Below are 26,802 nucleotides of genomic sequence, written 5' to 3' on the forward strand. Positions count from 1 at the left end.
AAACAGGAATAAATCTAGCTGAGCTGCCTGACATGAACAGGGTACAATTAATTTTATAAAAGTAGAAAAGAGGAACTATATCACTAGCTAACTGCTTAACTATTTCTCACGGGACATTTTTCTCACTTGAGAGACTTCTTGTCTTGGTACATCATCATCATTGCTGGGTTGAGATCTTCTCTATTCTGCAACTCAACTTTCAGAACAAATATATTTAAAAACTGTATTTCTAAACATTCTAAATTTATGGCCAACAGGTAGGTATTTGCCTCCCTTCCCCCTACCCTGTCACTATTACTTACCTTTCTTCTTAATTCAAAGAGCTAAACATAGTTTCTTCTTTGCCTCCTTCATGTGATGCAATTAGTCTTTCGCTAAGTTAGGGAGTTTTGACTCAGGAGGTTCACCCAATATATGTAAAAAGAAACAAACCACCTTGCGTTTTGTTTAGTGCTTGGAACGTTGGATTACCTGGGTTATTTTAAACGGACAGAAGCAGGCTTACTCCCAGTTTCCCAAATCACTGCCCCATTTTCTGTTTCAGCAGTGGGAAATAGCAGCCCGGTCGCCCTCGGCGGAGGTTTCGGATCAGTCCCTTCCGCGATTTGCGTAGGTCGCCCTCGCTCCCGCAGCGACCCGCACCTCCCCGGCAGCCCCTCGCTCGCTCCGGCTGGCGCGCAGGCTCTAGGACCGCACGGGACGCCGGCAGGAAGCGGCGCCTGGCGGAGCGCCGGGGGGCGGGGGCCGGCTCGGGAGTTCCCTCCTCGGCTCGCGGGAAGGAGGGGCGTGCGCAGGGGAGTGGGCGGGGCTGCTGCGAGGAGGCCCGGCGCGCGGCCGGTGGGAGGGGCGCGCCGCTGGGCCGCGCAGCTGCGGGGCAGGCGGGGCTTTAGGGCCTCGGCAGAGCCCGCTCCCCGGCGTGCAGGGCGGGGTGTGTGGCGGGCAGCTTCGCGGGCAGGCGCGGGCCCGGAGGCAGCGGCTGCGCCCTGCGCCGGGGTGGAGCCGGGGGCGGGCGAGCGGCCAGCAGGCGGGGGCTGGGGCCGGAGGTGGGGAGCGCCGGAGCGCCGGCGGCGACGACGGCTGCAGCGGCGGCAGAGCAGGCTCGGTGCGTGGGTCCGCGGCGGCTCGGGGTCCGCCCGCGGGCTGCGGTGCGAGAGGGCGGCCCAGCTCCCCTTCTCTCCCGCCCGCCGCCGCCGCTGCCGCTGTGATTGGGTGGAAGATGGCGCTGGGCGGATGGAAATCCTAATGACAGTCTCCAAATTCGCCTCCATCTGTACCATGGTAGGTGCGGCGGGAGGACGGCCGGGGCGGCCCGGGACCTCCGGGGCGGGCTAGCTGCGGGCCCGGGTCCCCGCCCCTCCGGCCGTCGCGGGGCCTGGGTTGGGGGTTGAAGGTGGTGGGTGGGCGGGTAGGGGCGGTTGGACGGCGGCGGGCGAGGATTAGCCCCCCTCCCCCCGGGGACCGGGAGGCGGCGGGTGATCCCAGGCGGCGCGTGGGTGACCAGAGAAGGGGCGCCCTGGCTGGCTGTGGCGGGGGGCGGGCTTCGGTCTTCAGGGCCCTGGCGCTCAACTGCTGAAGTCTCCCTTGGGCGCGGGGGCCGAGCGGCGGGGCGCACAGGGCTGTGGGTGCGCGCGGTGGAGCGCGGCCGCGGCCGGGGTCGGAGGTGGAAGGACACGGGGCGGCGCGCTCCGTTTCCGTTTGGCGGCGTGCGGAGCCGGGAGGTGGCCCCGGGCGGCGGCGGTGGTCCGCCCGCAGGAAGGCTGGGTCTCGCTCCCGACCCGGAGAGGACGGAAGTCTAGTGTGGGCTCCGTCCCGGCGCCTCTGGCGAGGCCGAGTCCCCCAGCCGGTGCTTAGGGAAAAGGGGTGTGCATGAAGGAGGAAACTTTAAATAAGTGCTGTGGAAATTTTCTCCATTTCTACTCTTTCTGAGAGTAACGTGCTTTCCCTTTCTCAACCTTGTGTCCAGGTGGCAGTCTTGTCTTTGGGAATCTACGTTAATGTTGGAAACAGCTTAAGCTTTCCTGTCATTTGTTTACTTGAATATAGTAGGCACATCTGTGTGTGATTTGAAGTATTTCTGTGCAGGGACTGACTGCAAGGGTTATGGTCTGTGTTTTATTGGGGTTTCTAAATAGACTTTAAGGGCAAAGTGCTAATGCCTGTTGAAAAGTCCCGAATGAAGGGAAACGTGGGTGCGTATAAATTTTGGTGTTTTTGTGCTTGGCCAGGAGGACCACAATTTTCCATTCGATGGGGCAAATTCGTTTCATCACCTCTTTATGAGCTTACATCTGAGGATCATAATTAAGGGCCATCACAGAAAAAAGTTACTCTTTCCAACGAGGGCCTGGTGATTATGTTTTTAAAGAATTCTGAAATCTTTCCTTCTGTTTTGTCTTACTAGCCTTTTTATTTTTATGCACTCGAGTGCATATAGATCCCCAAGCAATCTTCTATTTAAGGGTGGTACATTTTCTACACCTTTTTTAAAGGAGTGGTGAATCAGGTCGGCAAGATGCTTTAGATTAGAAGCAGATTCTATACTGCATGCCAATGAACAGTATTAAAAAATGGCTGAAATCAGTTGGGATTAAAATCTACAGCAGTGATTTTCAACCTTTTTCATCTCATTGCACACATAAACTACTAAAATTCTTGGCACACCAAAAAATATATTTTTTGTCGATCTGACAAAAAAATAGATATGATTGAGATTCATTCACATTGTTGTGTTGGCTGTTGTCAATTTTTTATTTGATGATCTAAGGAAAAGGATGTCAGTGCCCCTGACAAAATAGATACTGTGTGTTTTAAAAATTTGTGGGCACTCTGTTTGAAAATTGCTGATCTACAGGATTACAGGAATCGTATTGAAGAATGAATCATTGGTGAATTCATTTCCCCAAATAGATGTTTGTTTTTCTCACAATTTATTTTAGGAGGCATTGACATGACAGGAACTGTATTAAAATGATTTCCGAGGGTCATTTGGATTATTTTTAGATATTCCAGTTATTCTATTTGAAAAGAAATGTGAAAATTAAGTCTTTGAAAGTGATAATCTTGCCAGATTGCTGAGCTGCACAGATTGTTGGGTCATAGTTCATTGTCAAAGTCTAGTTCTTCAGGAGTGATGTGTTACTCTTAACTAACCATTCATTCAGTCAAGTATATCAGGTATACATTTGGCACCCACTAAGGGCTAGAGACTGCTGAGTGTTGGGTATCCAGCAGTGATCAAGACAGCCCCTGCTTTCACAGTGTTTACATTGTAGTTGAGGGACGCCCAGTATTCAAGTGAACATGTTAGTAAATAGAAAATATGCAAAAATCAGATTAGGAAAATGAGGCACAGAGATTTGCCACATCAAACATAAGTAAGTGGCATTCTGATCTCAAGAATGTAGACTCCAGCCTGGCCGGGTGTGGCTCAGCGGTTGAGCATTGACCTGGGATCCAGGCGATCGGGGTTCGATTCTCGATCAGGGCACATGCCCAGGTTGCAGGCTCGATCAATGACTCTCTTATCATTGATGTTTCTATCTCTCTCTCTCCCTCTCCTCTCCTCTCTCTGAAATCAATGAAGATATATTAAAAAAAAAAATGTAGACTCCAAAACTCTTCCTAGGGCTTCCACTCTGGGACATTAATTGCATGTGGTGTGTGTGTGTTGTTGGCAAATACAGAAACACCAGTGCCTGGCCAAATGAGATTATTCCAAAAGTATTGTTAAATTGTGTCTATATTTATATTTGAATAAATTTTGATGTGCTTCCAAAGCACTGCTAAATATCTCAAAGTAATCTGCAATTTTATCCTTTAAAGAAAACTGTAACCTACCTGCTAAGAATTACAAAATTAACAATCAAGTAAAGCAAAGATACTTGCCTCTGTGCCTTTGTAAATGCATTTTTCTAGGCTTTGTACACTCCCCCTCCCCCCTTATCCAGCAGGTTCATACCTGTCTGTCAAGCGGGTAGCCTTACTTGAATAATCGTACCCCTCTCCATCCCCATCCATCCTCATATAATTTAACTGCATTTTTGTAATCTCAATAGCACTTATCATATGTATTGTGTTGTACATTTTTTTCTTATCTGCTTTTTAGATTGTGAAGATTTAAGGGGAAGCACTGTCATTTATTTCTGCACTTTAGTGGAGCACTAACTTCTGCATGTAATAAAACAGTTTCCCAGAGTCCTTGATTCTGAGTGAAGTGAGTTTGGTTAAACATGGATGAGATTGGAGGTGTGTGTGGAGTGGTGGAGAGAAGAGGGCTGGACCTAAAGAGAATGATAGTTTTCAGAGAATTAGCAGCTGTGGAAACACTTATGAATTGAAGTTTTATTTTATAAATAATAAAGTTTACATAATTTTTTCATTTGTCAACATAAGGTACCTGGGCAAATTGGCAGTACTTTAATTGGGTTAAATAACTGTGTTAAAAGCAAATATTTCAATTATATCTATTCTAGATCACTATTGTTCTGCTTACATGTGAAAATTAGAAAAGTGTGTTTTTCTTAAGTTAGCCTGACTCAAATGAGTGATTAAGTTTAGATTGCAGTGAGTAAATTTGCAAAGGTATCTCTAGAAATGCGTCTTGTTATTTGTCCATGAAAAATAAATTTTCAGTATCACATGGTGTTTGTTTTGCCTCTGAAGTACTTTGAGACTTCAGGGCCTGGTACAGAGTAGCTACCCAATTCTTAATATTATACTTAGTAATGGTGAAATAATGGAAAAAGTGGCCAAAACCTTAGAGAAGCCTATGTTTTGAAATTGAGGTGGAAGTTACAGAGCTGTTTTTGTTAGCCAGGGACTGGAGAGTGATAGTATGGGTCCTGGCTGTTACATGGAGGCAGGTACTACCGCAGTAGGGGCTCTGAAAATGTTCCTTAGCTCCCACTGTGATAATTAGAGTCTCTTCCTATGTGGTTGTAGGAGTCCTGTGGTTGTAGGGAAGGGATTGCTGGGGAGGGGATTGGATAAAGGAGAAGCTGTTGCAGGGGAAGGTAGGTAGATCATGAGGCAGCATGGGCCTGGCTACCTGGCCACCTGCAGTCACAGGGGTGAGAGAGATCTGTTTGAAGGCAGTGTCAGTGAGGCCAACGCCACAAGTTAACTGCGCAGTGGATCTAACAGGTTTACCTTGAACAAACCCACATCTAGCAGAGCACCCTGGGCATGGTAAACTCTAAACTAGTCATGGAAGGAAAGTCATAGGTGAAGATGGCTGTTTGTGTTTTCTGCAGTCTCACTGGCATGGTTCAGTAAGTAAGATGTGTGTGTGGTCAGAGCACTCCAGAAAGAAAGGAAAGAGGAGAAACCTCAAGGCTCTTGTTTGTTGAGAGGGGTGGTTTGCTTGTCTCCTTTTCATGTAGTCAGAATATTATCTTAGATATTAAAATTCCATGTTCTGTCTCAAGAAACAGGGTAGATTAATTTTTTTGTTAGTAAAATACTTAATTTTTATGAATATTTTATTAGTAAAATAGTGCTTCAGTGATAGGAATGTTCAAAGTGAGTTGCCATTGTTTTACTAATTTTTGCGGTTTTTACTGTGAATATTAAGAAGGACGAAAACTTCAAAAATAAGGAATCTTCTATCACTTAAATGTTGGTTAAATACTCATAAGGAATGTTTGAGCATGTATTTGAGGAGGCTTACTGGAGAGAACTTTAGCATAAAGTATTATAAACTTTTGAATTTGGTTAAAATACATATTGGACATTAAAAATTATATATTCTTATAGAAAATTTGGAAAATATTCTATAAGAAAGAGTTTGGAAACTCTTAAGGAAGCAAAAAAACCCAACAACTTATTTTACCTCTCAGAGCATATTTTGTCTTTTTTAAAAAAACTTCGTTGACTGGGGTGAGGGGGGTGGGGTTTTGGGGGATGGGGTGGAGGAGGGTATAGGGGAAATAAATGGTGATGGAAAAAAAGAAACTAAAATAAAGAAAAATAAATAAAACTTCATTGAGGTTATATCCTAGATCAAATTTTGTTTTTTAGTTTGCCCTATAAATGATTGTCTTGTTAGTTTTAAAATTTGTACTTTCAGAATTAGCATGGTGAGTTAAATGTTATAAAATGATGCTGTAATAAGAAAGGCACATTATAGTCTACTGAGTGCTTGACAGGTTATTTCATGATTATTATAGGATAAAATTACATGGGTAGCAGAAATGGAATTTTATAAGAGATAGTGGGCTTATTCTAATCTTAGGCACTTACTAGTTATTTTAAATAAAGGTAAGACCATTGGGATTTGAAACTTTTAATATGCTTTAAGAGTTTAGTTTTATTTTATTTTTAAAATTTTATTGACATTATTGCAAACTCCCCCCTTCCCCCCTTTGCCTACCTCTACCTACCCCCGCCTCCACCTCCCTTGGCCTTCACCACACTGTTGTCCCAGTTCATGGGATATGCATATATATTCTTTAGCTAATCCTTTCAACTTCTTTATCCAGTTAAATACCATATTTAGTTATGTGCAATATGTATAAATGCTCTGGTCTTCTTTTATGTCATACGGCTTTGCTTACCTGCTGGTGGTTTTCTCCTTCCACCTCTGGCAAATCTTTTTTATAATAGATCTTAAAGTAATTATCTACTCTATCATGAGCTGTGTGGCCAGTTTCAGCCAGACTTTATCACAACATGTGTTGTCATCTTGTTTAATTCTAGGCTTCTGAGCAAGTCCCCAGAGATTGAGTCCACCTCCAAAGTTGTAATTATTCTAGCTCTCCTGAAACTTTTACTCTTTCAGGAGATTATTGAAGCATTTGTTTACTTAAGAATTAATTCCTCTCCAGAAACCTTCATTTTTCAGATTTAAATAATTTAATTTTGTTCTGATTTCTCTTTTAGTAGGTCAGTTTCAGAAAGTTTATATATAGTATTGTATATATTCTAAAGCATGATATTTAAAAAGAGCAGCTGAACCAGAAGGTAAATTCTACTCCAGATTTTGACAGATATATATGGGAAAGTCTTTTAAACTTTGAGTTGATTTTTCTCATCTGCAAAATAAAGAGATTAGACTAGACACTCTTTAATAAATATTCCTTATATGTGTATTTCCTTCTGCATTTAAAACTTAATACTCTATGATCCTTTGAGAGTTTATAAATGATTATTGATATCATCATCATCATTTTGGGTGCTCTAATCATGTTTTAGATAATATGAGGAGCATGGAATTAGACATAGTTAAATATGAATTATGACTAGTTTCTCAGTTTTCTTTTTAGTGTTATTGAATTTATGGAAAGTTACAGTCTAAAGTAAATAGATTTCCCTTCGTTTAAAAGCATTTAGTGAAGATTAGTGATAATCACCATTTTATTCATTATCAGGCTAATTCACATAGCTATTTACTCATTTTCGACATTCTTTTCTTTTCCAATGCCATTAAAAAAAAGACTTGAATTGGTTCTCTTTTTTCCCTTTCCGCATTTCCCTAGCTGTGAACGTGACTTTGGACAAGTTACTTCCCTGTGCCACAGTTTCTTGTCTGTAAAATGGGGGTAAAATAATGTCTAGTTCATAGGGTTGTAGAGTGGTCCCTGGCCCATGGTAATCACTGTGTGGTGGTTATTGTTATTATTATTACTGTTATTACTGTGATTTGCTCCCCTGAATGTGGTTAGAAGGACTCATTGGCAGTACTAATTAATGTTAGCTCAAAAAACACTAGTAACCCAAATTGAAATTTGTTTTATGAGATGCAGTTATTTCAGTTCATTTTTATCATAAGAAATATCAGTTTATTAGTAGCATATGCCTCTGAGCAAATTTACTTTGAAGTTAAGATTAGGTTATAACATAAGTTAAGAGTATAGATTATCTTCTCTCCATTTCGAATAGTTTGTAGGGAGAGATTTTATTCCTTTTGTCAGGGAGCAAAAATGGTCTAATTAGTGACATTCCTAAATATGTTTTACAAATTTAGATAAGTTGGGAATACTGATTTTAAAATAAAATCTTACCATATTTCTTATACTAAAAACACAACTTTTTGTTAGAATGAGGTATATGTGTGTTAAAAGTCAGCTTCAGGCCTTATTTCCTTTCAGAATTTCCTATGTTTACTGGGGACATATTATTGCACTTAATTCCCTTTTGCCTCTGTCCTTTATTGTTGTCCTACAGCGCAGTTACCCAACTTGCTTTTAGACATCTTGTCTAAAACCTGTTCTCTCCCATTCTTGTGGGCTGGAAGACGATTATTTCAGTATCTGTAAAATACTTTAAGGGGGAAAACGGGTAAATGCTAGATATTATGAAGAGTTTTGGGCTGCTGAGTTAAAAACTCAATCAGACCCAGTATTGTTGAAAATACTTATGTATAAGACGATCATTTAAAACCTTATGCACAAAATTTGTATTAGGAGATGAAACAGTTTATATACATAACTTATTTTGGAAAAAAACTAGTAAGCCTTTGACTGCTTTCACAGAAGTGCCCAATGAAGAACTTTGTGATAGTGTAAAGTACAAAACATTTAATAGAGAACATCATTAAGTGAAGTTCTGTAGTGCCTCATAAGAAAGACCATTAGCTTTTTCTATAAACTTGCTTAGGATCTTCTTTTGTAATAATCCACTTGTCTAAAGCTGCAAGTCAATAAAAATGTATTTCCAGCTTAAAATAAGTGATGTTTATTTCGGTGATAACTAACAGATGTTTTTATTGAAATGCTTCATAGGTCCAGGAACCATCCATGCATTTCCTACTTGTGAATAGTGTTTTAAGTCATACTATTTTTTAGTAGTGTCTGAGTCTTCTTGCTTTTGGTTTATTTTTGTGTCCTACTGAGCCTTCTGCCTGATAGTGAATAACTGTTTTTCATGGGATGACGGCCAGGATTTTATTTTATTTTTTTAAAGCTAATAGTCACTGTTCTTTTTTTGTTTTTTTGTTTTTTTGTAAAGAATGCCTTTTCTTCAGTAAGTACTTTCCAGAAGAATTAATGGAGCCCTACATTATATTAGGGTATATGTGGGCTCTGAGAGTACAGGGATGGCTATAATAAGCTCTGGTCTTAGCTCCTACTTTGCATGTCCTGCATTGGGGTATAGTTTTGCTGAGAATGTAATCTAATTCCCTTGGCCCCAGGGCAGCCAGGAGGTATCTGGGTTGACCAGAGATTCTTGACCAGTTCCATCTAGGTGAGAAGTGTCTTATCTGTATATTCTTGTATGCTCTACAGATAATATTTTCTATGTGTGCCATGATGAGAAAAAGGTTGGAAAGGAGGATAGACATATAATACAAATGAGTGTGATGAGAGGGTTTTCTTCCTGTTAGTGTGAGTAATAAGTGCATGTGAAACAGAAAAGGATTATTTCTTTCTGGGAGAGTGAAGAGGGTTTCCAAGGAAAAAGCTTCTTAAAAGAGTTTTAAACTTTTTGAAATGAAGTCATCTATTGTATGGACAAGAAGAGGTGGAATTCCAGATGTGAGCAAAGGTATAGAATCATAGGATAATGTGTTATTTTTAGATTCTGTAGCTGTATTGGCATGGAAGGAGTCTTGGGAGAAATAGGCTGGAGAGGAGGAATGGGCCAGATCAAGAAGTCCCAAGAAAGTTTACCAACTATTGACTCTCATTAAAATATCAATAAAACATGTATTTAGCTGTAGGAAACGTAAGTTCAGAGGAAAGTTGTGGGGATAAAGAAATAATGGAATTGCTAAAAATATGTTGTTAAATTTCATTACATTGTTAAAAAGTTACTTGTATTTTTAAAAACAGATAAAATGATGACAATAACAAGATGGGGTGGAGTAGAAGGACTATGCAGTGGGTAGCTAAAACCTCTTAAAGGTCTTGTTCCTTAAAAGCCCTAATACAGGGGTACCTTGGTTTTCGAATGTGATCCCTTCCGGAAGACCGTTTGAGTTCTGAAACGTTGGAAAACCGAGGGATCAGCCATCAACAGCCGGGCCTCGGGATCTTGCCCTCAGTGGAAGCCGCGTGGCGTGTTCCACTTCCCAGGCATCTTCGGAAACCGGAGCATTTACTTCTGGGTTTACGGCGTTCGTAAACTGAAATGTTCCTCAATGGAGACATTGGAAAACCAAGGTACCACTGTATTAGAGAATTTAAAGTTATATATATGTTAAAAATTAAGGATAAATACACACTACACGGTAAATGAATATTTTTGCTTCCAAATCAGCAGAAACAAACTTTATCATTCAAGCTTCGAGGGCAGGAAAATAGGAAAAACATGAAAAAGGAAAGGATAAAAATAGAAAACCCAAATAAATTGGAAGATATAAGCTCTATTTCATTAATTATAATAAATAATAAATCTAAATGGATCAAATTTACCTATATTATAAATATATATTTTAAATGTCTTTATAGATCTCAGGGAGAGAGAGAGAAACATCAATGATGAGAGAGTCATTGATCAGCTGCCTCCTGCACGTCCCCTACTGGGGATCGAGCCCACAACCTAGGCACGTGCCCTGACGGGGAATCGAACTGCTATCTCCTGGATCCTATGTCAATGCTCAACCACTGAGCCACGCCAGCCAGGCTACCTGGATAATATTAATGGAACTATCAGGTTGGATTAAAAACAAAATATTGCTTAACAAGAAACCTGCCTAAAAACAAAAGGACACTTTATATAACAACGCAACATGGACATCACACCTAAGAAAACTAAAAATACTGTACATATATAGATTGCTTTTTGAGATATTTCAAAATCATTTAGTCCTTTTTTTGTTAGGCTCACACTCTTTCTCGTGTCTGTCATCTCTGATCCATTTTCAGCTAGGAGAGCTTAGGGTAATATTAGCCCCACTTTCACAGATTGGAAAAAAAGCTTCAAATCATCCCCACTAGATGACCTCACTAGAGATGAGGTCCAGATTTCTTTACTCCCAAATTCATGACTACGTCTACAAGCCAGTGTGTTGCAGCTTTTATTATTGAGACAAAATCGTTTTTCCTTCCATTTTAAACAAGGATTTGGAGATATTTTTGTTCCTAACTTCTAAACTTTCTGTCTGTTTGTGTGGCTTTGAGACCCACTTCACTTACTAATTATTTGTACTTGGCTAGACCAGGTACCTGGTTTCTGTGAAATGGATTAATTATTTCCCCATCAGATGAAATGAGAGGATACATGTGCAAGTCCTTTGTGCTGTACATATAAGTTAAAACCATTCTTATATGATTATTATTGGTAGGACTCCTTGTCCTCATTAGGAAAAGATAGAAGGTACATTAGGATACCATGGACTATGGGAGTTATAACAGGACTCACAAGATACCTTTGACAAAGTGTAGTTATTTAAAGGTTTGAAAATGAGTATTTTAGTGATGATCCTGGTCTTAGGATGCTCAGGTAATTAATCAAGCTAAGTTTAAGATTACCTTTTTTTTTCTTTTTTCCAATCTAATATGTTAGGAATTTATGGTTCATGGAAATTTTTCTTTTTTTCTAATAACATGTCTGTGGGTTTGGTTCTCTTACTGACATACAATTCTTGGTTAAATTATTTGTGCTGTGAGGGAGCACTTTTGATGTTACCAACCTTCCTGTAATTCCCTTTTAGTAACTTTGTTTTGAAGGTCTAAAATTATAGTGAGTAAATTGTGTGAATTTCTGTGGTATTGGTCTACCTGGAGAACGTTTGTAATTCAAATAAGAATCATCTGGGCACAGAGTAAGCAATGAAGTCAGTTCTAGGGGCAAGGAGAGAATTAAAAGACTTCTGTTCTTTGGAATGCAAAAATTATGTTTTTAATATGAGATCCTGTAGACAAAAACATTTATTCTGCTTTGTATTTGATTACTTCAGCCTAAATATTTGATTACTTCTAGCCATTATACCTTTGAAGAAATTATTACCTTTTTTTGTAGAATTTTGTTCCACTTTTTTTTTCCTGATGTTGGAAAGATTCCCTAGTGTTTAGTTTGCTTTATGAAGATACATGCCGGGTGGTTAAGGTGGTACCTTGGGGGTAGCAATTGGTACTTTGAAGTTTGCATGAGGAAGATTTATCTTGATGTAGTAGAGGGAAGGGTGTTCTTTCTATAAACAGGATATAATGTTTGGAAGGTGTCAGATTCATAGCCTTGAGTGAAGGAAGGTGCTTTGGTTCATCTAGGAACAAGTGAGGAATAGAAAACGTGTTTTCAACATTCATTATTTGATAGACTTCAGGGTAGCATTGATGATTTCCTCAAACTCATGGTACTCAGATCTATTTATTTCAAGTAGAACAAAAATTGGGACAATTTTGAAATGTTAGAGCTTCAAAACTAGATATAATTGATCAAAAAGAAGACCAAAATTATACTGTGCTTTGATCCTGCTAGGCAAATTTATTATTTTTGTTCTTGTTATTTACATATGTTTATTTAAAAAGACAGTTCACTTTTTTTTTTAAATTTGTTTCTTAGGAAAGTAGTTTCATTTGTCCTTACAGCATTTTTTTTTTTTTTTTTTTTAACTTGAGGAGGTTTACATCTGCCTCACAGGGAACCTAGCTTAACAAAAGTAATAAAACAAACTACAAAACAGAGAACAAAAACTGTGACAGGTGCACTTGTATCATTTTAGTTAAAAAGCGCAATCTATAATGTCTTCAAACAAGAAGAAAATGATGCAAACGTGCAAGTATGGTTATCAGGCTAAGGCTCGAATCTACTTGCAGAGATGACTGTCAAAATCAAGGCGACTGCTTGAATCAGGAATTTTCTTCTTGTTTGAAGACATTATAGATTGCCCTTTTTAACTAAAATGATACAAGTGCCATCTGTCACAATTTTTGTTCTCTGTAGTTTCTTTTATTGCTTTTGTTCCTTAAAGACTGTGTGGTTGCCTTTGCTCAGGTCATTGCTCCTTCCCAGCATACCTTGGCCCTGCCCTTTGAGCGTTTTTTGCTTCCTTGTGTCCTTAAAGCCTTTTTTCTGTTTGTTGTACTTTGTCACCCAGATATTAGTTGCTTTAATTCCCTATCTTTTTTTTCACTCCTGAAACTGAGCTGTAGTTATTACACTATTGTAGTGCTAAGAGCCTGCTTTAATTGTGATGTTTTTGCTGTTTTGTGTTAATGATGATTTGGTTCATATTAACAGATGTACAGTTGAATGTGACTTCTGAAATTTTTAGCTTTCCCAAGGCACTTATATAGAGATCTAGCGTTTAATGAGTCCCTACTTTATGCCGTTGCTAGGTACTTCACAAATTGAAATCTCAAAAATGAAGTTGTAGAAGGGTTTGGATTTAGGTAAATTTATAGATGATAAATGTAGAGTGGATTATTAAAGAGAGTTCAGAGGACATTTTTGGTAGACATCAAAGTTAGTAAGACCCTCTGTAAATGTTGCTTGTTACTGGAACAAAGAGAAGGCTAGATGAATAGGTATGACCCAGTGGAGAAATGAAATTCAATGATGGAACATTCGTAAAACCTCCAGAATTATGTGCCTGGTAGACATGATGTCGTTGGTAAATGTTACCTTCTTTTTCTTCTGTCATTTTTGCAGTCTATGTTTAATACTACCTCTGAAATATAATGACATGGTTGCCGTTAGAAGTGGAGTGGTAGATATGCCTTTGTAGTTCAGTTATTAATGAATTGCTTAGAACTATCAAATTGAAGAATTGAAAAGTGAATTAAATCATTCAGGTTTAACTACGTGTATTGTTAAAAAATAATATGACATCTGATTACCTTTTGGAAACAGTTTCTTTTAATTCTGTGTTTTAAAAAGGTTAAAAAAATGAACCACTTATTTTTTAAAAAGTACAAAATTATGTGAAGGAAGAAAAATCCTACTACAAAGACTTCAAGAGTAAATTGCTTGTTAAGAGTTTGTGTGTTTGCGTTTGTGTGGTTAGACATTTCCTGTATATAATGCAAACTTGGTATTGTGGGTTTGTTACTCCCCCTACCCCCAAATAAAATCTGCAGATTTATTTGCAACTTTCTCTTTTCATTTAATGTGTCGTGGACATTTTCCTTCGTCCTTATGCTGCTTCATTCTAGGTCAGACTGGGCTCATTTTAATTCTCCATTATCTTCAGTATCTATCATATTGGGAAGGTTTGGCTATGTAATGCTGTTTGTACCTTTTCATTTTCTTAAACATCAATTGTATTAGTTTCCTAGGGCTGCCAAAACAAAGTAGCAAAAACTGTGTGGTTTAAAATAAGTTTATTGTCTCACGGTTCTGGAGGCCAGAAGTCCAAAATCAAGGAGTTGGCAGAGTTGGTTCCTTTGGAGGGCCTCTGAGGCAAGTCTGTTCTCTGCCTTTCTCCTAGCTCCTGGTGGTATGCTAGCAATCTTAGGCATTTAGATGTATCACTCCATTTTCTGCCTCTGTTGTGTCTCTTTTGCTTTATATTGTTTTCTGTCTGTGCATGTCTGCCTCTGTCCAAATTTCCTCCTTTTTAAGGCCTCCCTTTCCCCCAAAATCAATACGTAGCTTTTATTGCATCTTTAAAATATCTCAAATAAATCTGAGGAATCATTCGGCATCTTGCTGTTTCTGTAGCTGGACAACTTATATCTTGTTCATTAGCCTGCTGAACTGTTCCTTTTTCAAAAACATAGATACCATCCCAGATTTTTCTGATATTCTTGTTTTAACTGTTGTGGCTTGCTGAATCAAAACGGCTGAATTTGATACAAGTTCAGTGTCATTTCCTTCAAGAATCAATTTGTCTTTCTGGGCGTGAGGTACTGAACAAGCAACGCCTGAGCCCTGTGGATGTATTTTTCTCCCAGTTTCTGATTTCAACAAGAGAACCATTCTGAATAACAGCGTTGATGGGGAAGCGAGCATACACAGATCTCATCTTGTAACGGAAGCCCCGTGTAACACCCGTGATTATGTTCTGTACATGACTGCAGATAGTGCAAATGGTGGCCAGATGCTTTCTATTTTCCCGCCACTTGCTTACCAGAGCCTCTTTTTCTTTCCAAGGAGAATGAGTTCTGCGTTAATGTGATTGAAGTCCCTCCGCAGGGTGCCTTTGGGCCCGTCACAATAACTGTGTGGCCCTTCAGAGTGATGCTGACATTTTCTGGGATGTACATAGTCTGATTGCTGAGAATGGTCTTCATTCTTGCAGTAGATGTGGCAAAAAGAGCAAAGGACCCTTTTTATAGGGGCCAGCATGAACTTTTAACTTGATTACCTTTGTAAAGACTGTTTCCAAATAAAGTAACATTGAGGTTCTGGGGATTAGGACTTCAAATATCTTTACTAGGGGGTGGGCACAGTTCATCCTGTCACATCAATGGAGCAGTCAAATCCATTTTTACAATCAGTATCAATTAGTGTTCAGTAAATAGGGTTATGTTCTAGACACTAGAGATGCAAAGCTGTTTCAGTTTTTATCCTCAAAGGACTTGCAGTCTGTTTGGGAAGACCAGGCTTGTACATAACAAGGCGAACAGTGAGTGATGCAGACTTGATAGCTAAGTGTTAATGATGCTTAAATGGAAGACAGGCTAGCTCTTGGAGTGAAGCCTGGACCAACTGGAGAAGAGAAGGCTTTTGGGAGTGGTGGAGAGGGAGCTTGGTGGATTTGAAAAGTAATTTACAGAAGATGAAGGGAAAACGGCTTTGGGGAGGAGGTGAGAATGTGAATGAAACTAACAAATAGAGAAGAGTTTAGTGATTAAAAATTGCTTACCTCGTTTAATGTTTCAGTAATTTTGTCCTCAAACTTGTTAAATTTATTGAATTTGTATTCATTTAGGAAAATCTATGAAGGTTGTCTAGTAGTTTAAAAAAAGGCATGTGTATGTTGTTCATGTAACCTGTAGAACTCATTTTTTGCTAAATAATAATCAGAAGAAGTACTTTTGATCCAGTGGGTGAAGGGAAGTGGGAGAGATCGTAAAAAGAGCACTCATTTCTTTGAAACACCCCATAGTAGTAAAAGGGAAAGAAAAGTCTAAAAATCTTAGGTCCATTTTAACTATGGCACTCCTAATGTTTTTTAGCTTCTTATGTGTAAAACATAAAGTGAAAAGGGATCAGAGGAAGTGGTTTCATAGAACATTTATTGAAAAAAGTCAACAAAACATGGTTGCTGTGGGTCAGACAGTGGTAAAAAAAAAAATGCAGAATATACTTTTGTGGCAATACCTGCTGTAAAGAAACATTGCCGATATCATTTGCATTTCAGACCATTTTATTATTTTTTTTCTGAACAGCAACTGTAAAATATATGAAATGGACCAGTAGGCAGTAGTATTCTGTTTCATAGGTTAGGAAATGATCAGATGGACAAATAGATTACTTCAGACTACAGTTATGTAGTCAGTGATTTGAGATTAGCATTCTGCCCAAGATCTCTCTGTATGCCATTTACTGCTGTGCCACTGGATTATACTGCTACTAATGTAAGTGTAGAGTGTTCCCTTCCCCCCATATAGTCACCCTCAATTTCTTAATACCCTCATCTAATCATTGTTGAAATTGCCCAGTTGTCTCAAATGGTTTTATATGGTTGGGTTCATACATTGCTTTTGGTTGTTACATTTCTTAAATATAAATCTCCCACTCCTTTTTAAAAATTACAATTTATCTTGTTGAAGAAGTCAGGTTGCCCCTTAGCTTTTCTCATTTTCTGCTGATTTTGCTGATTGCATCCCTTAGTGTTGTTTAGCATATATTCCTTCTTTGTATTTTCTGTAAGCTGGGAGATGTAGAGGCTTGATCCAGATTCCTTGTTTTGTTTTGCTTTGTTTTGCAGGGGTGGAATGGGTGAGTAGGTGGGTTGGGGTGTAAAAAGATATCGTAGGTGATGTGTATTTCCTATTATATCACATTAGGAGGCGCCTGTGTCCTCTCTTTTTGTGAGGATAAGGTTGCTTGGTGGGTTGAAGTGTTTGTCAGCATGGGGCTACTATTAGGCAGTTCCTCTGCAGCTTTTCACCTAATGATTTTTAGCAACTGTTGATAATCATTGCCTAAATCCAGCATTTCATTAGGGGTTCAGAGTTTTAACTGCTTTCTTAAGTTTCTTATTTTAAAATACTCTAAATTTAGAAATCATGTAGATCTATTTATTTCATATTTAAAACTATATAGATGTAATATACAGAACATTTTCATAATTAATAAAATTACTCCCCAAATAATAAATTTTGTCAGGTTAAGCTTTACAAAAAGTTTGACTTTTTCATACCTGAACGTAATTTTATGATATTACAAGTGAATGAATACATGGGGTTATAATGAAAATTCTTGCATCTGAACTGTAATGAATAAGACTTAACTGATAGTACACTAATGCTTGACAAACTAGGCTTTCTTTTATTTCCATTTTGAATTCATATACTTACTACTCATTATTAAAGCAACTTCAAATTCTTAAGCAACTTCAAATTCTTCAACTTCTTCAAGATTCAGAAAACTAGAAGAACTTACCAGTATAGTCACTTTAAATTTCAAATTTTAGGACTGTTAGAGTGCATTTATTTCTATTTGTAATGTTTAAAATGAACCAAAAAATTTATGTGTGTATTAGTTACCTAACATATTCTCAGGTTCCAAGGATTACAATGTGGGCATTTTTGGGTGGATGGGGCTATTAGTTTTCTGCTACCACAGTGTTGTTACTGGTCCATAGTTTGTGTGCCAGATGCTTCGAAAGGCCAAAACTCAAAAACATCAGAGTTTGGAGTAAGGAAAGGTTTATTGATCTAGAAGGCAGCAACGGAGAAGATGGGAGACCTAGTGCTACCTCAAATCCATCTTCCTAAAGTACAGAGTTCAGGCTGCTTTTATGGAAAGGGAAGGATAAATGGGAGGGGCAAGAAATGACTGAGGACCACAAACACCTACCTTGTCACCAGTAGGGGTGTCAGGAAGACCTTGAAACATCTTTGTTTCCAGCCTGTTGACCCCAGTTGATTTGAGTCAGGTCATGAGGCTCTTGCACATCTTTGATAAACAGTCATTATTGTACAATTTCCCTCATCTCCTCTGGAGAGGCATCTTCTGGCAAGGGGCTGTTTTTGTAAAAACTCAAGTCACAAGCAGAATTCCTCTAATGATAGCCTGTCTTTATACAAGAACACAGCACGCTTGAACAAGATGGAGTCAGAGAGGCCAAGCATTTCACTCTGTTACAGTGTGTATACATTTTTAACTTTAAAAAGTCAGCCAGCATTCTATTAAATGTTTAAAATTGGTCCCTGATAGTCCTGGCCAGGTCGCTCTGTTAGTTGGAGCATGGTCTCATACACCAAAAAGGTTATGAGTTTGATTTCCCATCAGGGCACATACCTAGGTTGCAGGTTCAGTCCTTAGTTGGGGTGCGTAAGGGAGGCAACCAATTGATGTTTCTCACATCGATGTCTCTCTCTCTCTCCCCTCTCCCCTCTTCATTTCCTCTCTTTGAAATCATTAAACATATCCTTGGGTGAGGATTTAAAAAAAAAAATTGGTTCCTGATATGCTTGTATTGAATTTTGGGCTGTGGTGGAGTATTGGAAAGAAGTTTGAGTGGGTTGGTAAACATATATGCCTGTTGTACTAAGTGTATGTTAAGAGGTGGTTATTATCTGTTATAAGTGTAGGAGTAGCAAAATGTGATTTTTTAATTTCAAGAACTGTTAGCATACCACCAATCTCAGCAGGAGAAAAGATGCAGCAGGGCATTAAGGAAAAATTAGCTACCAATACTTTTACAATTTTTGATAAGTTAGTAAATATAGGCTTTATAGCATGAGAAGTCATGAAAATGGATAAAACCTGTACTGTGTGGCCTTGCTTAATGGAGAGTATGTAGAATATATTTTAGGACATTAGGAATGTATCAAAACCTTTTATATCTATAATTTAAATAATGGTTGGTTTCATTAAAAGATAATCTTTGGGGTTTAGAGAGAAGACTTTATAACACTGTGTGTTTCCTCAGGAAGAAAGGATGGGAAAGCGTACTTGGGATATTTCTTATGCAAAGTGGAAAGATAGGGAGATTCTTGTAGGATGTGAGATAGATTTTTCATGTTTAAAGATAATTATTAGAAGAAATTCTAACTTGAGGATTGCCAACCCTCAGATGGTTTTTGATTTGCAGTTATTAAACAACTATCATAATTAGATTTGATATCTCAGTAAACTTAAGAGAAATAGGTTGAAATAAAAAACCTGGACATTTAGGGATTTTATTTTTCACATTTTGCTCATGAGTCTAGAGGAAAATCAAGAGAATAGGAAAGATTAAGAGACATGTTAAAGAAAAGAGAAAAACCAATAGATCTGTGCATTGCTGTGCTAGGTGAATTGGTGGGCACAAGAGCAGTTTCTTTCTTCCTTTTTAAAAATATGTCTTTATTGATTTCAGAGAGAGGAAGGGAGAGAGAGAGAGAAACATCAACAATGAGTCATTGATCGGCTGCCTCCTGCTTGCCCCCTACAGAAGATGGAGCCCGCAACCTGGTCACGTGCCCTTACCAGGAATTGAACTACAATCTCCTGGATCATAGGTCGATGCTCAATAGCTAAGCCATGCTGGCTGGGCTCCTTTATTATTTCTTATAAGATGTGACTGCTAGCAAAAAATTGTCAGTTTTTTTTTTCTTCTTAAATCTTTATTTCACATTTAGTTTGAAAGCTTTGATAGATTTAGTATTCTTGGTTGACTTTTTTTCTGAGAGCACTTTGGTTGTTACCCCACTTCCTTTCTCTGCCATTGTTTCTGCTGAGAATTCAGTTATCTTATTGGTGGTCCCTTATAAGTGACTCATCCTTTCTTGTTGCTTTCAAGGTTTTCTCTTTGGTTTTGATGTTCAACATTTTTATTATCTCGTACCTGTTTGAGGGTCTGTTATTATCACACATATTAAATTCTAGCTTATGTTAAACACCTATACCTTTTAGTTGGAAGTGTTTTTGTTTTGACATTTCAGTTATAGTATAATGTATCAACTCTGTAAGTCAGAATGATTACATTAATTCAGATTTGTTATATCTTAACTAAAAATATAAGGGACATAGTTAGTAATATTATAATTAAATATTACAAACATTCTCATAGAAGACATTAGTAAGAAAATTGGAAGCAAACTAAAATGAAATAACAGTACAAATTCCTTTCATGAGTTGTGTATTGTTGTGCCTATAGGTTAGTTTCACTGTACAGTTTACCCTTGAACAACACGGGTTTGAACTGTAGAGTTTCACTTATATGCAAATGTTTTTTGATAAATACACAGGCAGTCCTCCCTATTTCCAGGTTTTACACCTGCGAATTCTACCAACTGTGGATTAAAACCAGTTTTCTTGATGCACGGTTGGGAATCTGCTGATGTGGAAGATGACTGTATACACTGTTCTGTGCCATTTTATATAAGGGACTTGACCATCCATGGATTTGGGTATCCAGGGTGGATCCTAGAACCAATTTCTTGTGGACACTGAGGAACAACTGTAAGATTTTTGGGGAGTCAGAAGTTATATTGGGTTTTCGACTGTGTGAGGGGGGTTTCTAACCCCCACGTTGTTCAAGATTAACTGTATATTTATCCTACAAACAAAATTGTTCACTGCTAGCTCTTTTAAAAGGCAGTCGATACGAGGCTGTTCAGCTGCATGGAGTTTATAGGATAGTGTATTAGTTTCTTAAGGCTTCTGAAACAAGTATGAACTAGGTGGCTTAGAAAAAGGGAAAGTTATTGTTGTACAGTTCTGGAGGCCAGAAGTCCAAATTCAAGGTGTTGGCAGGGTTATGCCCACTCCAAAAGTGCTAAAGAGAGATCTGTTCTAGGCTTCTCTCCTGGCTTCTGATAGCCTGTAGATGACTGTCTTTCCCTGTGACTTTTCACATTATCTTCCCTGTGTTTGTGTCTACTTCTAAATTATCCTTTTTTATTTTTTCTTATGTTTTAATTTATCTTTATTGTTGAAAGTATTACAGATGTCCCTTTTTCCCTCCATTGATTCCCTCCACCCTGCACCCCCACCCCCTCTCCCCAGGCCTTCACCACGCTATTGTTTGTGTCCATGGGTTATGCATATATGCATATAAGTTCTTAGGTTAATCTCTTCTAGCAGCCCCCCTCCCCCTGCCTTCCCTCTGAGATTCGTCAGTCTGTTCCATGCTTCTATGTCTCTGGATCTATTTTGTTCATTGGTTTATTTTGTTCATTAGATTCCACATAGAACATGTGACACTTGCCTTTCTCTGACTGGCTTATTTTGCTTTGCATAATACTCTCTAGGTCCCACCATGCTGTTTCAAAGAGTAAGGGATCCTTCGTTTTTATAGCTGCATAGTATTCCATGATGTGAATGTCCGAGAAGATGCTTGATATGATTTCAGTCGTCTTGAACTTGTAGAGACGTGTTTTGTGTCCTAACGTGTGGTCTATCTTTGAGAATGTCCCATGTGCACTTGAGAAGAATGTATATTCTGCAGCTTTGGGGTGAAATGTTCTGTAAATGTCAACTAAATCCATCTGATCTAGTGTGTCATTTAGTCACTGTTTCCTTGTTAATTTTTTTTTTTTTCCTAAGGACGCCACTCATTAGATTAGGGCTAAACTTAATGTCCACATTTTAACTTGCTAACTTCTGTGAAGACCCTATTTCTAAATAAGGTCACATTCTGACCTACTGAGGGTTAAGACTTCAATATATCTTGTGAGGAGGAGCACAGTTCAACCCATACCAGGTGGTGGGTTAAAGGAATATTGCTATCTTAAGTCCTTTCAGAAACAAGGTAGGGACTTAAGTTACTGTACTTTTTTAAGGGGACTACCAATTGGTTAGTTTAGGTATCTTTTTAACTAGTTTACATACCTCTAACCTCACTTATAAGTCAATATGAGAGCTCTACAGTGGTGGAATTTACACTTAATTTTGCATTAATCTAATAATGGGTGACATTTTTTGGAAGTGGATGTAGTTAACTAATTGCTTGATTCCCCCCCCCCATCTTTGTAATTGCTCAATCCCCTACCTCCTACCCTCCAGTCTTTCACAGCTATGTAATATTTTCTCTTATTTACATAGATTCTTAATGAGAAATTTTATTGTTTTACTGATTATAAAAAGAATACATGTTTGAGATGGACAGAAATGTATAAAAGAATACTAAAGGTTAACTATAATGCATTAATTACTAGTAATTGATAACATGTTTGTGTATGTTATCCTCGTCCTTAGAACACATGGCAAACATTTTTAAAACAAAATTTGGAATATTAAATATTCTTTTAACTGTTGTGGGTGGGTGATCAAATTAGTTATTAATGCTAGTGCTCTCAAAACAGATATTTTTCCTATCTTCTTCTATTCTGTAACCTCTTGACGACCAATATGTTTTCATTGTTTCTCATTTTCTCTATTGACAACAAAAGTTTGGCGTTACAGATTTGTAGAGTTTTGGAGTTAAAAGGGACCTTAGGACAACTAGCCCTTTATAGTGATAAGTACTATGGGGGAACTAATCTGAGATCATGATATTTCACAGTGATGAGCAGATTCTAAATGAATTGCTTCAACATAGTAATTAAATTGAAGTTATGTAGGAACCAGTTTACATTAGTTGATTGGAGCTCATTATTCATTTTCCCATAAATTCAGTTTCTTAGCCAAATGGACAAGGTGTGCTTTAGAACACTGGCGGTTACTATAGTTCAGTAACATTATGGCAAATCGTTCATTCATAGGGGCAGCTTTCGCCCTATGGAGAAAAGTGTGGCTCAGAATTTCATCTCTTGCTATCTGTCATTCTTCAAGAAGGAAACGCACTGGGAAATATCTTACGCTTTTATAGTTATTTGAGGAGGCCCTGGGACTTGGGGAGGAAGGGAGGGAGGTACAGTGAAGAGTGGGAGCTCTGTGTTTGACAGAGGCCTGTGTTCAGGTTTTCCCCACTGCCGTTTATTAGTTACAACTGTGGGCAAATTATCTCAAACTCTTTGAGTTCTTTCTATCTATAATATGGGCCAAAAATAATATGTGTAAAAATTAGGTAGTATTTACTGTGTGCCTGGCATTATTCTCAGCTCTTTACCCATACTAACTCACTCAGTTTCCACAACTCTGTGAGGTTGGAACTGTTGATACCTTTTATGGATAAGAAAACTGAGGCACAAATAGCTGAAGGAATTTTCCTCATGTCATACAGCAATGAAATTGGTAGAGTGGGGATTTGGTCTCTGAAATTTGAATCCAGAGTCTTGGTTTATAACTACCATACTTAGCTGCTTGTCCAGAAATACTGCTTTCAGGGTTGTTGAGTAAGATAGTGCATATCAGGTGTCCAGTTCAGTAAATGTTAGTTCCCTTCTTCAACTCTTTAGGTGTCTGCTAGGAACTCTGTATTTTCATGGCTGACAGTTAACTCATAATTACGATGTATGAATTCCCTATATCAGCAAAATGAGTTTCACTTAACATAGTATCTCTCTTGATTTGCCTACACATTCTCTTCTTACTGCAGGTGAAAATCCCCAGTCAAAATTTAGGACAGTTTCAGAGTAAGTGGAAAGGGAAGGGGAAAACACTGGGAAAAGTCTGACCAGCACAGTGGTAGTGTCACTTGAAGACAAGGATAGCCAGGGACTGGAAACCCCTGACACATGCACTTCTCTCTGGGGATTAAGAAACTTCTCTTTGTAGTCTTGAGTTATACTTATCTCTTCCTTGATTTAGCTTCTAGTGAAAAAATTTAACCTTTAGGTTAAAAGTTGTAGACATATTTGATGAAGGAATTGAATTTTAAGGAATGATTAAGTAGGCAGACCCTGATGGCTCCTCTAAAAGTAAGCATACTTCTAAGAACTCCATTTTCTCACCCAAGAAAAGCACTGGTAATTTTTTAATATCATCTAGTATTTAGACCATATTTCAATTCCCAAGTTAAAAATGTCTTTTGTTTTTTTTGAACAACAGTCCAATTGAAGTTCATGCTTTATAGTTGGTGTTATATCTGTGTAGTGTTTTTAAATCTAGAACAGTCTCTCAAGTTCTTTTTTTTTCTATGACATTCATATTTTGAACAGACAAGACAGGTTGTCTCAATATAATGACCTTTTCTGGATTTGTCTGACCATTTCTTTGTGATATCTCTTAATTTGCTCCTCTGTCCCTTGTATTTACTATAAAGAAGAAATTATGCCTTAGAGCTTGATTCGACTAAGGTCAAACACTTTTTGACAAGAGTCCTTATAAGTGATGTTGTGTGCTTCATATTGCAGCATGTCATGTGTAATATGCTGCATGACAGGCGTATCACTACTAATGATGCTGAATTCGATGTCCCGATTAAAGTTGAAACCACCAGATCTCTTCATTTTAAATGCAATATTTTACTTTGCAATTAGCAAGTAATCTGAGTAGTTTGGCGCGTTGCCAGTATCCTGTTACCCAGTGCACCCACTCATTGATGATGGCAATTTTGAATGGTTTCTTTGGGTTTTTTCAAAATAGTATTTTTTGAATTCTGTTATTCCTTCCATGTTTATTAGTATACATTTCTCTATGAAGTTCTCACATTAGCTGGAGTTGAAATACAGTTCTTCCTAAAAAGGCAGAGTAAATGACACAGGACACCAATGCTCTGAATGAGTCTTTCCTCCTCTCTTTCTTTTACTCTGTTTTTCTCTTTTGAGTATCACAGTGGATTTTTATTTATTGTTTTATAGTCAGTTACAGTTGGTTTGATAATTACAATCATTCTTTTTGTTGCCCAAATTATTCTAGATTTTGCCAGTGAGAGATCCTCACTGGCTGCTGCTAACTTTTTGCTATAATTTTGAATTTCCAGAAAAGTTGCAAGGATAATACAGGTAACTCCCAAATATTCTTTACTCAAATTCACGAATTGCTTACATGTTGCTGAATTTGCTTGGGACAGGTTCAGTGATTTTATTTGAACCATTTGAGGATAAGTTAGAGAATTGGGCCACTTGATTCTTAAATTCTTCAACATACATCTCCCAAGAACAAGGATATACTCTTTCATAAACGTAGTAAACTGAAGGGGAAAAAAAACCACCCAAAACCCTTTACTGTTACCTAATTCATCATCCATTTTAAAAATTTAGTCAGTTGTCCTGATAATGTCCAAAATAAAATGAAAAGTTATCATGTGTTATATTTGGAATTTTTTAGTGTTCTTTAATAAGTTTTTCAGTCTTTATTGATGTTGGTATTTTTGAGGAGTACTAGCCAATTATTTTGTATACTGTTCCTCAATTTTGTGTTTGGCTGATATTTCCTCAAGATTAGATTTAGGTTATGCATTCTTTTTAGCAGGACTACCACAGCAGTGATGTGTCCTCTTCAGGAGGAATCTGATGATACTGATTTGTTCTGATATTGGTGATGTTAACTTTGATCATTTGGTTTTGGCTTGTCACCAAGTTTCTTCACTGTCAAGTTACTGTGCTTTACTTTGTAATTAATTTTGGGGGTGGTACTTTTGATACTAAGTAAATATACTGTTCCTCATCAAATTGTACTAGTGAGTTTTAGGACTGTCATTCCTTCTATATATGTTTGTTGGCATTCTATTACAACAGAGGTTTCCCTCCTCTTTATTTGTTTATGTATTTATAGCAGTATGAACATTTATTTTTGTTCAATAGATTATGCTCCATTATCATCATTACTAATTTTGATGCTCAAATCCCTCCCTTGGCCAGTGAACTTCAAGCTGGCTCCTCTTTCCCTTTGTCATGTCTTCATCATTCTTTGAACACTTTCTAACATAAGATCCTCTAGGTTCATCTTGTACTTTCCTTTCCACAGCCCTGCAGTCAGCCATTTCTCTAAAATGTCTTTGTTCCTTTTAGTGGAGAATGTTATTTAGAAACCAAGAAGGACTCTAGGTGTGTTCATTGCTATTGGGTTGTCATGGTTTGAGGCTCTTTTAATGGACATAACAAGAAAAATTAAAAAAAACAACAGTTCACATTGATATTTTCAAATTAAATTTAACATTAGAGTTTTTCTTTTCTCCTTTGAATCTTAAAAATTTTTTTAAAAATGTTTTTATTGGTTTTTTTAGAGAGAGGGGAAGGGAAAGCGAGAGCGAGAGCGAGAGCGAGAGCGAGATAGATAGATAGATAGATAGATAGATAGATAGATAGATAGATAGATAGATAGATAGATACATCCATGAGAGAGAACATCAGTCTGCTGTCTCCTGCATGCCACCTACTGGGGATAGAGCCTGAAATCTGGGCATGTGCCCTGACTGGGAACTGAACCCTGACCTCCTGGTTCATGGGTCGATGCTCAACTACTGAGCTACACTGGCTGGGCTTTTTTCTTTTTTAAAAAAATTTGTCTTTATTGTTGAAAGTATTACAGGTGTCCCATTTCCTTCTCCCCCCCTTGACTCCCTCTACCCAGCTTGTGCCCCCTCCCCAGGTCTTCACCTCATTATTGTCTGTGTCCATGAGTTATGCATGTATGCATATACATCCTTCCTACCCCTGCTCTCCTTCCCTCTTCCCTCTGAGATACAACAGTCTGTTGCATGCTTCAGTGTCCCTGGGTCTAATTTGTTGGTCAGTTTCTTTTGTTCACTAGCCTCTTCTTAAAGAAGACCCTTCGACATTTTATGTAATACTGGTTTGGTGGTGATGAACTCCTTTAGTTTTTTGTTATCTGTGAAGCTCTTTATCTGTCCTTCAAGTCTAAATGATGGCTTTGCTGGGTAGAGTAATTTTGGTTGTAGGTCCTTGCTTTTCATCCCTCTGAATATTTCTTGCCACTCCCTTGTGGCCTGCAGAGTTTCTGTTGAGAAATCAACTGACAGTCTTATGGGTG

The 26,802-nt window shown here is 38.3% G+C and overlaps 1 protein-coding gene and 1 pseudogene across 1 annotated transcript in view; one reads left to right on the forward strand and one right to left on the reverse strand.

Moving 5' to 3' along the window:
• Positions 1-1,092: 1,092 nt before the first annotated feature.
• The window catches only part of USP12 (ubiquitin specific peptidase 12), an 87,199-nt gene continuing 61,489 nt past the window's right edge, over positions 1,093-26,802 (forward strand). Inside the window, exon 1 of the mRNA XM_087814441.1 lies at positions 1,093-1,278. Within this exon, the coding sequence (XP_087670567.1) occupies positions 1,231-1,278 (48 nt within the window). The 5' untranslated portion in view covers positions 1,093-1,230. The remainder of the gene's footprint in view (positions 1,279-26,802) is intronic.
• Positions 14,554-15,116, reverse strand: LOC148093768 (large ribosomal subunit protein uL6 pseudogene; annotated as a pseudogene).

The sequence above is a fragment of the Miniopterus natalensis genome, chromosome 2 (genome assembly GCF_054644295.1).
Source record: "Miniopterus natalensis isolate mMinNat1 chromosome 2, mMinNat1.hap1, whole genome shotgun sequence".
Classification (NCBI taxonomy): Eukaryota; Metazoa; Chordata; class Mammalia; order Chiroptera; family Miniopteridae; genus Miniopterus; species Miniopterus natalensis.